A 13,028-nucleotide genomic window follows, 5' to 3' on the forward strand; every position below is an offset into this window, starting at 1 on the left:
GTAGCATCCAAAGGGTTTTTTAAGGCAGCCCCATATGGAGTGCATTGCAGTAGCCTAACCAGGATAAGTATTGAAACAACATCAAGAGCAATAATGGGTCCCAACGGAACAGTTTTAACAATGTATTTACTTGATAACATATTCTAATTGATGCATAGTTCTCCCGATAAGGAAATCCTCTCCCTTATAAAAAAAAATCTTTTTTTCTCAGAAGCTCTCTGACATAGTGATAGCAGAACAAAACACACTAGGGAAAAATACAGTAGGGAAAAAGGCTAGAATAAGTATTGGACTAAAGAGCACATTTAAAGTAGTTAAGCAGAAGATAAACGGAACTGTTGCCAGTAAGCAATACATTAAATATAAGTGATTCATAGCAAAAAAGAATAGATATAGGTGTTGGCACAAGTATCCCAGTAGATAATGGATTCACTCCCTGTTCTTCATCCTGTCTACCCCTTCACAGTCTCCGAGGCTCCATTGTTTTCAGATGGATGTCTACTCACTAGAATTCATTCAAGGGGGAGAACTTTCCAGTACTGTATCAAGTGCATTATTAGAGACATGATCTCTTGGAGAAGGTATTTGGCAAATGCTTCTTGACTATGCAGGGATATGCCAATTTTTGAAAAATTATCTTCAGCAATAAAGGTGGAATATACCTTCCCTGATTCATTTAAATAACATGCAGAGGAGAGAAACATAAGCCATGATGTCAGTGCGTAAGTCCTTTCATTTAAAGAAGAGAGGAAAAATTGCTCTAAGGAACAAAAAGGAGACAAAGGTCAACAGATATTATTAAACACACAAATAACATTAAACAAACCATGATAAAGACAAAAAGATGGTTAATAAGAAAAGCAACAGTATTTTCTGTAACACCTCACTAGTGATGACAAAGAAGGGTGCTCAAGGACCACAGGGGAAAGAGAGTGTGTGTTTCTACCTGAAATGGCCAATAAATGTCTTTCTAATCCTATCCATTACTTATCAGCTGACTTTGCCTTTGAAGTAATGGGAGAAAAAGCATTGCACATTTACATATCTTGCAGTTGTTGACTTCTGGAGGGAAGCACTACTTTAGCACCAGTACAACTAAAGGCAACTTACAGTAGGTCTGTCTCTCTTATGGACTAAAGGCAACATCATAGGAGCATGGCAGAAAAAAGATGTTGTCAGGGATGTGGTAGGTGCAAGGTAGTAAAGGCCCAACAAATCTTTAGGAGAAGATAAAATGACAGGACTTCCAGAACACTACTTTAAACCAGTGTGGGAAACTTCATCTTCAAGAGATGGCAAGGCAGTCTGCATTTACAGAAGCAGTTTTTTTACATCAACTGAGTTTCAATGCCTCCCTGCTCATCAAACAAGGAAAGTCATCTATTGAGCCAGAACCTAGCCATATTGTTTAAATTAGTGGTTGAAACTAATATTTTTCCAATGGGTTTGGGGCATTTCTGACTCTCAAGGATAGTTTTAATTCATCCTGGAAAAAAGGCTACTGAAGGAGATGTGTGCAAGTTTGAATTCCTTTCTCAGCTCTTAATTTCACTGGGCTGAATAGGAGTAGAATAATGGTTAAGGAACAGCATTGCTTCTCCTCTCTTTGGGAAGAGTGTACAGCAGGATTTATTATCATCCTGCTATTTATTTACTCATGTGAGGACATGTATAAACTAAAGAAGAGGTTTAATTTAGTAAGGTGCGGTGGTTTACTGTTGGTTACCGGAGGGGGAATTTGTAGTTTCCTATTGATCAACTTGACTGCTTGTGAGAGCTGGGAAAAGTAAAACTGATGGATCATGTATTAACTTTGAGGTATTTTAAACAATGTACATAACTGAAGTTCTCTATAATGTGTGGAAGCTACAACAATGTTGCTTAAGTTTTGTCTACTTGCTGTGCTTTCAGAACAGAGGCTACTAAAAATGCATTAGTGGTATGGACATTGAATTCCTTGTTAAATATTCAGCTGTGGATGGTCTAGTATAATCTTCTGTTTCTCCCTTATTTTGATTTAAATATTTCTATCTGATCATGAATTGTAATTAAATGTATCACCTCCTAACCTAACACTATTTTTCTGTTATTTGTCATCTGAGGGGCTTTTTCCAATTTGCTTCACAGCTAATGAAACTTGTGTGTTACCTTTCAGGAGTTCTGTGCTACTCTTCAGCAGTTAAAAACAGATCTACAGAACAAGAATATGCAATGTTGTACTTTAGAAAAGGAAAAATTGTTGGGGATGCACAGAGAAGACCAGAAAATTAAGCATTTGACATACAGACTAGCTTGCAAGGAACAGCTTCTACAGGTGAGGAGCAGACAGGGATGGGCTTTTAAACTCTGATTGGTTTAAGGCCATCTCAAGGGCTTGGAGTGGCAGGGGAGAAGAGGCCAAAGAAAGTATGAATAATTGAAAACTATAATCGATAAAGGCCTAAGAGCCTATTTTGTGGAGGCTGTTCTATTAGTTGAACTTGAAGAGTAGTCTCCTTAATCACCGCATAATCAATTTAAAAGTTTTTTTTTTGCTAGAAGGTAAGATCTTTCAAGCCATATGTAATATGTACTGTAGTTTGGCCTTTGTATCAGAGACTGGAATATGGTCAATGGCAATGTCAGTTTGGAAAAGAGAATTGAACTTCAGAAGTTAGCTACAGACGCAATCTAAATTGGTGAGAAGTATTATAAAAACAGAAAATAAATTATTTATTTATTTTATTAAAACAGTCATTTTGATTCTAAAAGTTAATATTTTTTCTTATACAGTGTTTAGAATTTTTTGAAGGGGTTAAATATATGAATAGATACGCATCTAATAGACAATTTGCTAGGACTTTTAAAAGGCAAATTGTAGCTATCAAATTGTAGTCATCAAATAAAAAGTTACCTTATGGAATGGTACAAGAGAATAAGAAAATTTGGTCGTTTCACACATTGAAGGCATTCCATAGAAATGTGTCTTAGGACCAGTGCTTTTTACCTTATTTACAAATTAAAGAGAGCAGTATTATTTTATTTATTTATTTATCAAATTTTTATTACCGCCCATCTCCCCCCAAAAGGAGGGACTCTGGGCAGTTTTCAGAAACAATGTATACATGCTAATAATGTCCAATTACTGTATTAGGGTAATTAACACCAAGCTTTTAGTACTCTAAAAGGTATTCTCCAAAACTGGGAGAAAGGAAGAATTGCATTTTCCACTGTATTGTGACAAGTATAGCAAAACATTAAATTATTTGTTTTATGTAAGAAATTTGTATATAGCTTTCAAAATGGGAATTCCCTAATACAATTATCTACAGAAATATCTAAAAAAAAGAAAAAAACAGTTCAGTCAATTAAAAGTAAAAACTGTTAACAGTAAAAATAATTGCTGTTTCTTAGAAGACACTTTAAAGTGAAAATAAAAATTGTGAATTAAAAAATCTTGGGAAAAAATATATTAGGTCCTGAAAAGACTTTAGGGAAGTCACTAGATACCCTTGGTGCTTCCTAATAGAAAAAATGTATACATTTTCTTATAGATTATTGATGATTCTGATATGACTTCTGTTTTCCTAGGAATCTAAGGACCTCTTACAGTATCATCAGAATTTGGACAAAAATTCTACAACAGCTGATAAAATGGTACAGAAATTGGAACAACTGATTAAAGACAAAGATGCTGCCCTGGAGGTACTTGCAGAAACATCTAGGAAAATCTCTTAATTGTTAATTTTTGTTTATGTTTGTGATAGACTTTGAGGCAGTGTACTCCTTTCCTTCCTATGTAGGATACAGGATCAAGATGTTGGCTTAATTTTTAAAATAAATTGTGAGATCTGTGTTTCTCTGATTTAGAGATAAGCAGCTATTTAGATCCAAAATGGAAAAGGTAGTTCTGGGGTATGAGCATGTTTACTGCACCTGCCAATGCCTCCTTAAAGAAGCTGCAGCATGGATGGTAGCTGCTTGATCCCAAGAAAATGTGTATTTGCATTAAGGTGATGGGATAACTTTGTTGCACTCATGTCAGTGTCCCCTTAAGCTGAATGCATATTTTCCTTGGACCACACAGCTATTGTGGAAGCCCAGGAAAAGGTAAAGCATATTTAATAAGGTTGTGACAGGTGCAACAAGACCCCTGGTCTGATTATTTAACTTTTTGCCTCTCATTATTAATCAATCCTTTCTGGGGGTGGGTGGGATTCTGTCATAGCAAGCAGTAGATGAGAAGTTCTCTGCACTCGAAGACAGAGAACAGCAACTGAACCAGCTTTGTTTGTCCATGAAAGAGCAAGATCACGATCTGAAAGGACTACGCCAAGTTATTTCCGGCAACAAGGCTACCATCCAGGTAAATTGCCACCATAAGGGTAAGTGCTAGGGTTACTTTATAGGCAATGGCTTTCTGCCCACTAGTAAGATTGAAACTAAAATGCAGTTGTTTTCCATAGCCTTGGCTTGAGGTTGACTTGAAGCAGTTCACAGCTAATACTTAATTTTTAGTTCAGTTATGTATAGCTGAGTCAGCAGGCCAATGGCTTATCTATCCTGGCATGCTTATCCTGACTTGTGACAGTTTTGTAAGATCTCAATGCTATATAAAAATCTTTTTTTGTTATATATATGTTATATAAGATTGTATAAAACTTTATAAGTTAGGGAAGACAATTTAGTGTTCTTACTTATTTTGGATTGAACTGTCATGAATGCCAGCCAATATGGCCAATGGTAGGGGATTGCGGAAGCTGCAGTCCAAAAGAGCTAGGGGCTGTAAATTGCCTACCTCTGCTATAAGAAACTGAATTTGAGCTTGAATGGGTACAACATGTTTGCTTTACCATGGTATTTATTCTTTGTCCTAATATGATTGGGTTTAAAACCGTAAGAAGGGCTTGATGGAAATACTGATTATTTGGGGCTTCAGGAAATCCAGAAAGAGGATTTGAAGAAATCAAGAAAGATACTTTATTTGTCTTATCTTGAACTATTTGTTGTTCATGTTTACCTTAATAGTGCCTAGAGAGCTTGCTGAAAGCCAAGGACCTGGAACTGGAGAACCTGTTAGCAGCCAACCAGAATTTGCAGTGGCTGATCAAGAATATAGAAGCAAAATCTTACAGATGGCAATCTGAACAAGTAGGGATTATCCAGCAGCTGCGTGACAGAAACAAAGAAGGAGAGGTAAGACTTGTGATTCTGTTAGTTAGGAAAGAAGCTGGAGAGACAAGAATCAACAGTTCCAGACTTGAGAGAAAAATTATGTCATCTTAAGATTTAGAGTACAGTGGCTGGGATGCATAAGAGATACTCTCCCAGTTTGTTAAATAGCGCTTGCAATGGTGCAGATATGGCTTCGGCATTTTGATATCATTACTGAAACAGTGTGCTACTGATGGAGCATTGCTATTAATATTTTCCAGTTAGGTCAGAGCAAAGCAGTAGGGGATGAAAGGCTTACCTCCTATAAGCTTATCTTTGTTGTTGTCTCAGACCCTTTCAGCAACACTGCTGTGCAATCTGGAGCCTGGACAGAGGACCACTGTGGAAGCCTTGCACCTTAACCTTCAGCAGAAGGATCAGATCATAAAAGAACTCCTAAGGGACAAGAGCCGGCAAGTTGTAGAACAAGTGGCTGAGCTCAAGGAGTTACTTCAGGCTCTGAACGCTATCGAACAGCAAAGCCATGTAAGTGAGACTGAGTGAGCAGGTCAGTCTGATCATAAAATCACAAAAGGAAAGGATTGAAAGGAATGTTACAGATCATCTAGTTCAGCTTCCTGCCCAATGCTGCACCTTCCCCTATAGATGGCCATCTAGCCATCTATGTATTCTTGTTTGGGTCGTAAGAAAACATATTCATGGATTGAGGAGCCTGATACAATCAAATCACAACACAACCAAGAATCTTGCTGTTGATGATGAAATTTCACCATTATCACATCCCTGGAGCATTCAGCAAAGCTATTCCAAATAGCCTTCTGGTGGAATGTCCAGAGATCCATAGCCTGTATATCATACTAACAGAATCTGTTCTGGCTAAATGGGAGTGTTATGTTATTTTATTTACTTTTTATAAAAATGCTTTTTTATGAACTGAAGATGGACAAAAATCTTGGAGAGACAAGGGCTGTCAGATACTGCTTTTATTCCTTCTGTCTGCCTAAATGAAGAAGGTGGTAAACACCTGTGGCAGTGTTTTTATCACCTCTCAAGAAAGGTGCTGTGACTGTTGTACCCATTCTAGTGAACTCTTTTACATTGCTGATTTGATCATGAGGCATAGGTTCAAGGCCTTTTCTTTGGTGTGATCAAAACATATACTAAAAGAAATATGTTTGGCTTTTTGCTGCTTTTCTTATATTTTTCAGTAAGCTTTTAAAATTTTGTTTTTCACAGTTCTTGTTTTTATGCTGATTTTGATTTCCTGGTAATTTTGATTTTCCTTTTAAATTAGTGATGCCCAATAATATTTTTACATTTTTCTGTAATATTGAGAACAAACTATATTTGTCTGGTCAATAAAGTGAATATATGTGTATGTGTGTAAATACTGAACATTTTTATTGTGACCCATTTATTAATGCCTGCCTTTCTTTCTCCTGGCCTTGTTGCCTAATTAGATACATTCCAAGAAGATTGCACAGGCTCTAATAGAGAGAAATTGTGAACTGCAAGGCTTGCATCAACAACTGATTAGCCAAATTCTTCAACAGAAAATGGAGACTTCTACTGCTCAGTTTGTGCAAGAGGAGGACATTATTGAAGTAAGAGTGTTTGGGTTTATGAGGCAGCAGAGTTAGAAAGATATACTCATTCAGATGTATTCATCAGACTAGCCACAGAGGGCAAGAGGCAATGACAGAAGGCTCAACTGGGAAAAGAATAGTAGTTTTGCTATGCAGAGGTGAAGCTTGAATTGAAAGGAAAGGGTGGCAAGGGCTAAACAATTGGCAGTCCCAAGTAGAGTTCTGTATCTAAGCAAAGCTTATGGTTACTGTTCAGCACTGCTGTCCTTCAGAATTTATGTAGAATAGCTGAGATGAATAGAAATAGGTCTGTCTTTGAAAAGGAGAAATAGGCAGATGTGTGGGTCTGTCAGCTTCAATCAATAAAGGAAACAATTCTAGAATAGGCTAATAAGTGGTTGAGTTATGAACACTTGAAACAATACATTAATTACTTGGAACTGGGACAAGTTTATCAAGAAATCATACCAAACCAACTTTACAGGTAGTCCTTGCCAACTTTACAGGTAGTCCTTGGGTTACATCCATTCGGCGATTGTTCAAAGTTACGATGGTGCTGAAAAAAATGGACTTACAACTGGTCCTGGAAGTTCACAACACCCCCACGGTCACGTGATAAAAATTCGGGCCAGCCTGCATTTACAACTGCCCCCCGCTGCTGCTGCCCACCTGCAGCACCCACCCGCACTCCCTGGCCTCCACCCACATGCCTGCACTCCCTAGCACCCTCCCACAGCAGCCCCTGCCATCAGAAACAATGAAGGAAAACAATTACTTTTTATTTTGTATTAATTAAATTTGAGGGAATCTGCTATACTTAATTCAGTAATTTATTGGATAGATTCAGGTCCTTTGAGAATAAAAGTGATTTAAGATCCCCCAATCTAATAATAACTATTATGGATGAAGTAATATGTAATAGTCCAGTAAGGGACTATTGATATATGGGAGAAGGTTGCCCTAGGACACCAGGAATTTTTATTATGATTGTTTGGCTTTTAGTGTTTTTATTGTCTTGTGAATTGCCCAAAGCTGTAATATGGGCAGCTATAAAAATCTTTTAAATAAATAAATAGGGGTCCTTTTTATTTGTCCCTTTCTGTTTTGTTGATGGGGAAATTGTAGGCATGCATTCAATGTTGCAAGCAATTTTCTGTAGGTTCAAGCTGTGGGGGAGAGGAGGGAATGATGACAGCTTTTATTATCATAGTGGTGTGGAAGTTCATTGGGATCATAGCTAAAAAAGGAAACTTTTGTATAATGAAATAGAAAACCTGGTACAAATGCTACACTTACTTTGATACCACATAAAAAACTTATTATTTGTAATGGCTTTTGAAAAGCATTTTTTAATTTAAATTTACAGCTCCCATACTGTTGATTTGGCTTTAAGCCTCTTAATATGTTTAGTTTTTAGGTATTCTTTTTGTGCGGAGTGTACAAAAACATGAGATTCTTTTAAAATGAAGATGTGGTATACAAACATCTAAACTAAAGAAATGCCCTATTGCACTTAATATTAAATTCTAAGAAGTCCTGCTTTCTAGAAAAGAATTTAATGTTGCAAATTTAGCCATAAGTGAAAACCAGAAAGGCCAATTTTTTTGAATTTTCACTTTCTTTCCTGGAGGCTAACGAGACCAAAACAATAATGTGTGCTGTAGGTGAACAGGATCCATGCTTCTTTGATAGAAGAATGTTTAGCTGGCATAAGAAAGCACTGGTCTGGTCCTTCACTACCAGATTGTTTTCTTTAAAGTTGGAGATTCTGTTCATAATACATGAAACGTTAGTAAATAAGTATGCAAATTTTTATTCTAAGGCACCAAGGCACGAACATTCTAGCAAGAGTATCCCAGCCATGATTTCTAACAGAGATGACCATGGATCCAAGAAGGATAAAGGTTGGTCCATAGACAATTTTTGAACAATCTATTCCATCTGTTATATAATGTTTGCCTAAGATTAGTTTGCTTTCTCTTCAGATGTTTTGCAAACGACTACTAGACTTGAGAAGGAACTTAATAAAGCAAAAGAGGAACTTGAATTGTTGATGCAAAAAGAAAGAGAAAGCAGAGTAAGTTTGAGCAATCCTGAGATATTAGAGACCACTTTTAACACACCTAGCCTATTTGCTAATTGTATATTGATCTGAAAGAGAACTTGTATATCTCTGTCCTCTTTTCATGGAGGAAGAACCCATGACAGCTGGAGGTATGGTGAGCAGGTAGGTTTTTTCCACTTCTCAGCTGCTGTTCACAGAATCTCAACCTTGCTATCTGTAAGTAATAGTTTAATGTTTACACAGCTTTCAACTTTATTAGGTTCTACACTTCTAAGAAGTGGCATTATTCCATAGTTTGCTTTTAAAGTTCCTTAGACAGAGATGGTTGTTTTTAATGGAGCATTTTCATTTCTCCCAGCCAGTTTCTCCTCCTTTTATGAGACCCATATAACAATGGGATTTGCAGCTCCATTTTTAACTTGGTTAAAAATAGTGTTTAATGCCTAACATCTATTCTTCCAATCAAAGAAAGATTGCTCTGGACTCTTAGACTATAGGATCCAAAATCCCATTATAGGAAAGGCCATTGTGCCAAATGGTTGGTCTATCACTATCAAAGGCTTTTGGAACTTCTGCATACAACATTGTATCCATTTGTTTTCCCCCATCTCAACCCCATAGCAGGAACTCTCTACTCTTCAGTCTGTGGTGGCTTCCCAAGAAGAGGAGCTGCAAGTTCAAGCCTCTGATATTGAATCTCTTACTAGAAGCATCCAGATCAAAGAAGAACTGATTAAGGTTGGGTTGCTTGCAAAAGTATCTTCAGTTTTGTCTTTCTGCAGACCTTACAGTGTTTCTAGTAGTAGCAAATTCTATTGATTTCCTGTTTCTTTCTCTTTGTTCCAGAAAGTAGAAAACTTACATTTTTAATATCAAATAGTTATAAGCAGTAGCATTATTAACATAAAACAGGTCTGTTTGTTTGGTCTTTAATCCTAGACCTGTGTTAGGCTTAATTCGAATGCTTTTTCTTTGAAAATTGACCCTACCATTAAAGTTTTGAGCAATGTTGTTTTCCTCTGTCATGATGCAAGTTCCAGAACCCTGAATTGCTTTTCTTAATTCTCCAGGACACATTCTTCTTCATTTTCAGGATTTGCAGATGCAGTTGATCGATCCTGAAGAAATGCCAGCAGTTGAACGACTTACTCAAGAAGTTTTGATGCTTCAGGAAAAGGTAGCAAAAATGGAATCACAAGGACAGAAAACCATAGGAAACAAGAGGCAGCAGGTATGATATAAAGGTGTCTGTCATGTGATGAATTCAAGCTAGCATGACTTAAGCTTCTATCCTGCCTTTCCTCAAAGGAAATGGGACTCTGTATATTGTGGGGTTTTTTGTTTTATTTCACTGCTATAAAATACACTGAGAGTCAATTTGGTGTAGTGGTTAAGGCACCAGGCTAGAGATTGTGAGTTCTAGTGCTGCCTTAGGCATGAAGTCAGCTGGGTGACTTTGGGCCAGTCCCTCTCTCTCAGCCCCAGGAAGAAGGCAATGGTAAACCATTTTCAAAAACCTGACAAGAAAACTGCAGGGACTAGTCCAGGCAGTCACCAGGAGCCAATCAGGGGACTTGTAGCAAGCTTAAATGTAGCAGTAAAATCTACACTTATTGGCAAGTGAAGTAGATTGTACATATTGCAGCTGCTGGTGATGTTGGAGAGCTTGGTAGCAGAGAAGAATCAGCTGAATGAAATCCTGAAAGTAGAAAAGCAGCTCTATCTCAATTTGGTGAAGTTTCATGCTAATCCTGACAGGTGAGGAGATCATTTATTCCCCTTCTCTAACTGCAGGAAGTATTGGCTTATATTTTCCTATTACTCACTGCATATCCAAAAAAGATTGTAGGTTCAAAGTATGGGGGTGGGGGGGTCTGTTTGTATACCTATAATTTTCCCCTCTTCGTGTCAGCAGTTAAGTTATTGGTTCAATTTATAGGATGCACATTATGTGTTCAGAACAAGTTGGTAGATCTTGGTGAAATAACTTATAAAAACTTGTCCTAATCTCCTTCCTTTTGTGCCTGGCCTCACCAGCTCCAGACAAGAACAGACTCTTCAAGTAGAACTGGAGAAGGTCCAGGCACTCCGTGGACAGCTGGAAGAGGCCCTTGGAAGAAGCCAGGAGCACCTGAGCAGGCTGGAATCATTGGATAGCATAGGAGGTGGGGAACAGGAGCGTGTGACAATCCCGCCCAAGCATGCCTTCTGAGCTCTGGCCTTCACACTGCCCCTGGCGCAGGACGGAAGCTGAACTAACAGAGCAAGCTTGTGTTGACAATGGGAGGGCTGATTAGGACTTGCTGGAAATGGCATTTTTTGCAAGCTGTGTGTGCATCATTCACATTCCTAATATGGGCCTGCCAGAGGGAATGTAAATACATTTCAATTCCGTATTCCTTTCTAGTTGCACCCACTTTCTTTCTCCTCTCCCTTCAATTTGGCTAAATAAAGATTATTCCCATCCCCCATTTGGTGTTAATTGTTATGTGCCAGATTTTATGTGCATTTGTTAGAGATGTGGAGAGCAGGAATAAGTTTATTTTTATTTGCTGCATTTATTTTTATTGTTTTGTTTTTATTGGGTTCCTCCCCATGTTTTCATGTAAGACATTTTTAAAATCTAGAATCAGCATAATCTTACTTTAGGTCATCTTAAAATTATGATGAGGCTATTGTGAGCTATATTCCCACCAAAATTTGTCCTCAGTATTCCCATGTTTTAGCTGAATGTTGTGCAGACTTGCAGAGGCACAGTATATGTTCTACTTTATTGATTCTCCTTGCATAAAGTGGTAGCCTTGGTTTTTCTTGCCAGAAAAAGTATCTCCTTTCAAATTGCAAAGTTCCTGGGGTCACATGAGTTGGTATGGCTTCATGCTTTTCACACTTATCCCAACCACTTTCAGAATTTTCCTAATTAGCTGAAGATAAATTACTATTTACCATCAGATTTTTCTGTGTTGGTTTACACAGTTTTCCCTTTCTTCCTAAGGTCCCTAATATATGTATATGTATATCTGTGTGTGTGTGTGTGTGTGTATTTTAAATTATAGGATCACTGAAACCTTAAATGATAGTACAGATTCTATGTTGAACTATATTCAGATAGTACAGGATTAATGTTGGTAACTACAGTAATGTTGGAAAGGAATGCTACCACATTAAAGATACACATCTTCCCCAGGAAGCAATTAGGAAGATAACACCATCAAAATAATTTGAAATTCCTCATAGTTTTGGATATTGATACATACAGCTTTCAAAATCACATTAGTGTTTCAACGTTTTGTTTTGATTAAGCACTTTTTCAACCATGTATTAGGTTATATTAGATTATGTTGTCTAAAAATATGTGTTATTTCACATGAAACTTCTTTACTACTGAATATTATTAGAGCTTTGTATAGGTCCTGATGTATAAAGAGTGTCAGAGTAAACAACACCAAACTTTGCCCCCTGTTTCATTCATTTCATAAACACAGACATCCAACATGTGATGTGTCAGTGTAATCATCCCTCCCTCACCCAGTTAGTCGGTTCAGTTAAAGGAATATTAGGGCCAGCCTAAATCTTTTCCTTCACAAATTTTAGAATACCAAAGGTATAGTTTGTTGACAAGAAAAATATGCAAGGAGTATCAATAAACTACCATCACTTTCCCCAGGTGTATGAAGTAGAAAGTGACTTTAGTAGAAAGGTATGCTGTTGTCTCCCAGCCCTCCAACAATTTATGAGTGTGCTTGCAATGGGGGAAGGGGGGGGGACACTTGTTACTGACTTTGAAATGGCGTAAGGTATTTTGCATATGCACATCTCTTCCACAATGACACTTTACATCCTCTGAAACATTCTGCCTTCGGGCTGTGCAGTCTAGTTGCCATTCAGTTGGTTTGGCCAGACTTGTGATGCTCTGTCCTTTGCTGCTCATTGGTATAAAATTTTAACATGAAATTCACTAACGTGAGATGGGGACGACTGGTAATTTGGCTCTGAAAAAGGATAATGCCTACTAGCTTTAATAGTGACTGCTAGAAAATCCATAGATAATGTGTCTGGTAGCTTTGTATAGGTGGGCTCTTATGAACCCGGACTGCTTATGAGAGCATCTGGTTGGCCAATGCCCAAGACATTTGGTCTAATCTTGCAAAGGACAATTAATTTATTACCATTTTTCAGGAAGGCATACCATCTCACTGGCACGTAGATGAATTTTCTTACGC

General features: G+C 37.6%; 1 protein-coding gene across 3 annotated transcripts in view; it reads left to right on the top strand.

The window, feature by feature from the left end:
* The window catches only part of PDE4DIP (phosphodiesterase 4D interacting protein), a 98,203-nt gene that overhangs the window by 43,994 nt on the left and 41,181 nt on the right, over positions 1–13,028 (top strand). For 2 of the 3 annotated variants that reach the window (XM_063298580.1, XM_063298582.1), the window contains exons 6-17: positions 2,156–2,314; positions 3,571–3,684; positions 4,208–4,345; positions 5,008–5,175; positions 5,485–5,679; positions 6,615–6,758; positions 8,563–8,644; positions 8,726–8,817; positions 9,427–9,543; positions 9,899–10,036; positions 10,451–10,563; positions 10,843–11,276. In XM_063298580.1, coding sequence (XP_063154650.1) covers positions 2,156–2,314; positions 3,571–3,684; positions 4,208–4,345; positions 5,008–5,175; positions 5,485–5,679; positions 6,615–6,758; positions 8,563–8,644; positions 8,726–8,817; positions 9,427–9,543; positions 9,899–10,036; positions 10,451–10,563; positions 10,843–11,017 — 1,635 coding nt within the window. In that variant the 3' untranslated portion in view covers positions 11,018–11,276. Of the gene's footprint in view, positions 1–2,155; positions 2,315–3,570; positions 3,685–4,207; positions 4,346–5,007; positions 5,176–5,484; positions 5,680–6,614; positions 6,759–8,562; positions 8,645–8,725; positions 8,818–9,426; positions 9,544–9,898; positions 10,037–10,450; positions 10,564–10,842; positions 11,277–13,028 lie in introns of those variants that run through there. The other variant, XM_063298583.1, reaches the window with a different exon arrangement.

Source organism: Candoia aspera, chromosome 3 (genome assembly GCF_035149785.1).
Source record: "Candoia aspera isolate rCanAsp1 chromosome 3, rCanAsp1.hap2, whole genome shotgun sequence".
NCBI lineage: Eukaryota > Metazoa > Chordata > Lepidosauria > Squamata > Boidae > Candoia > Candoia aspera.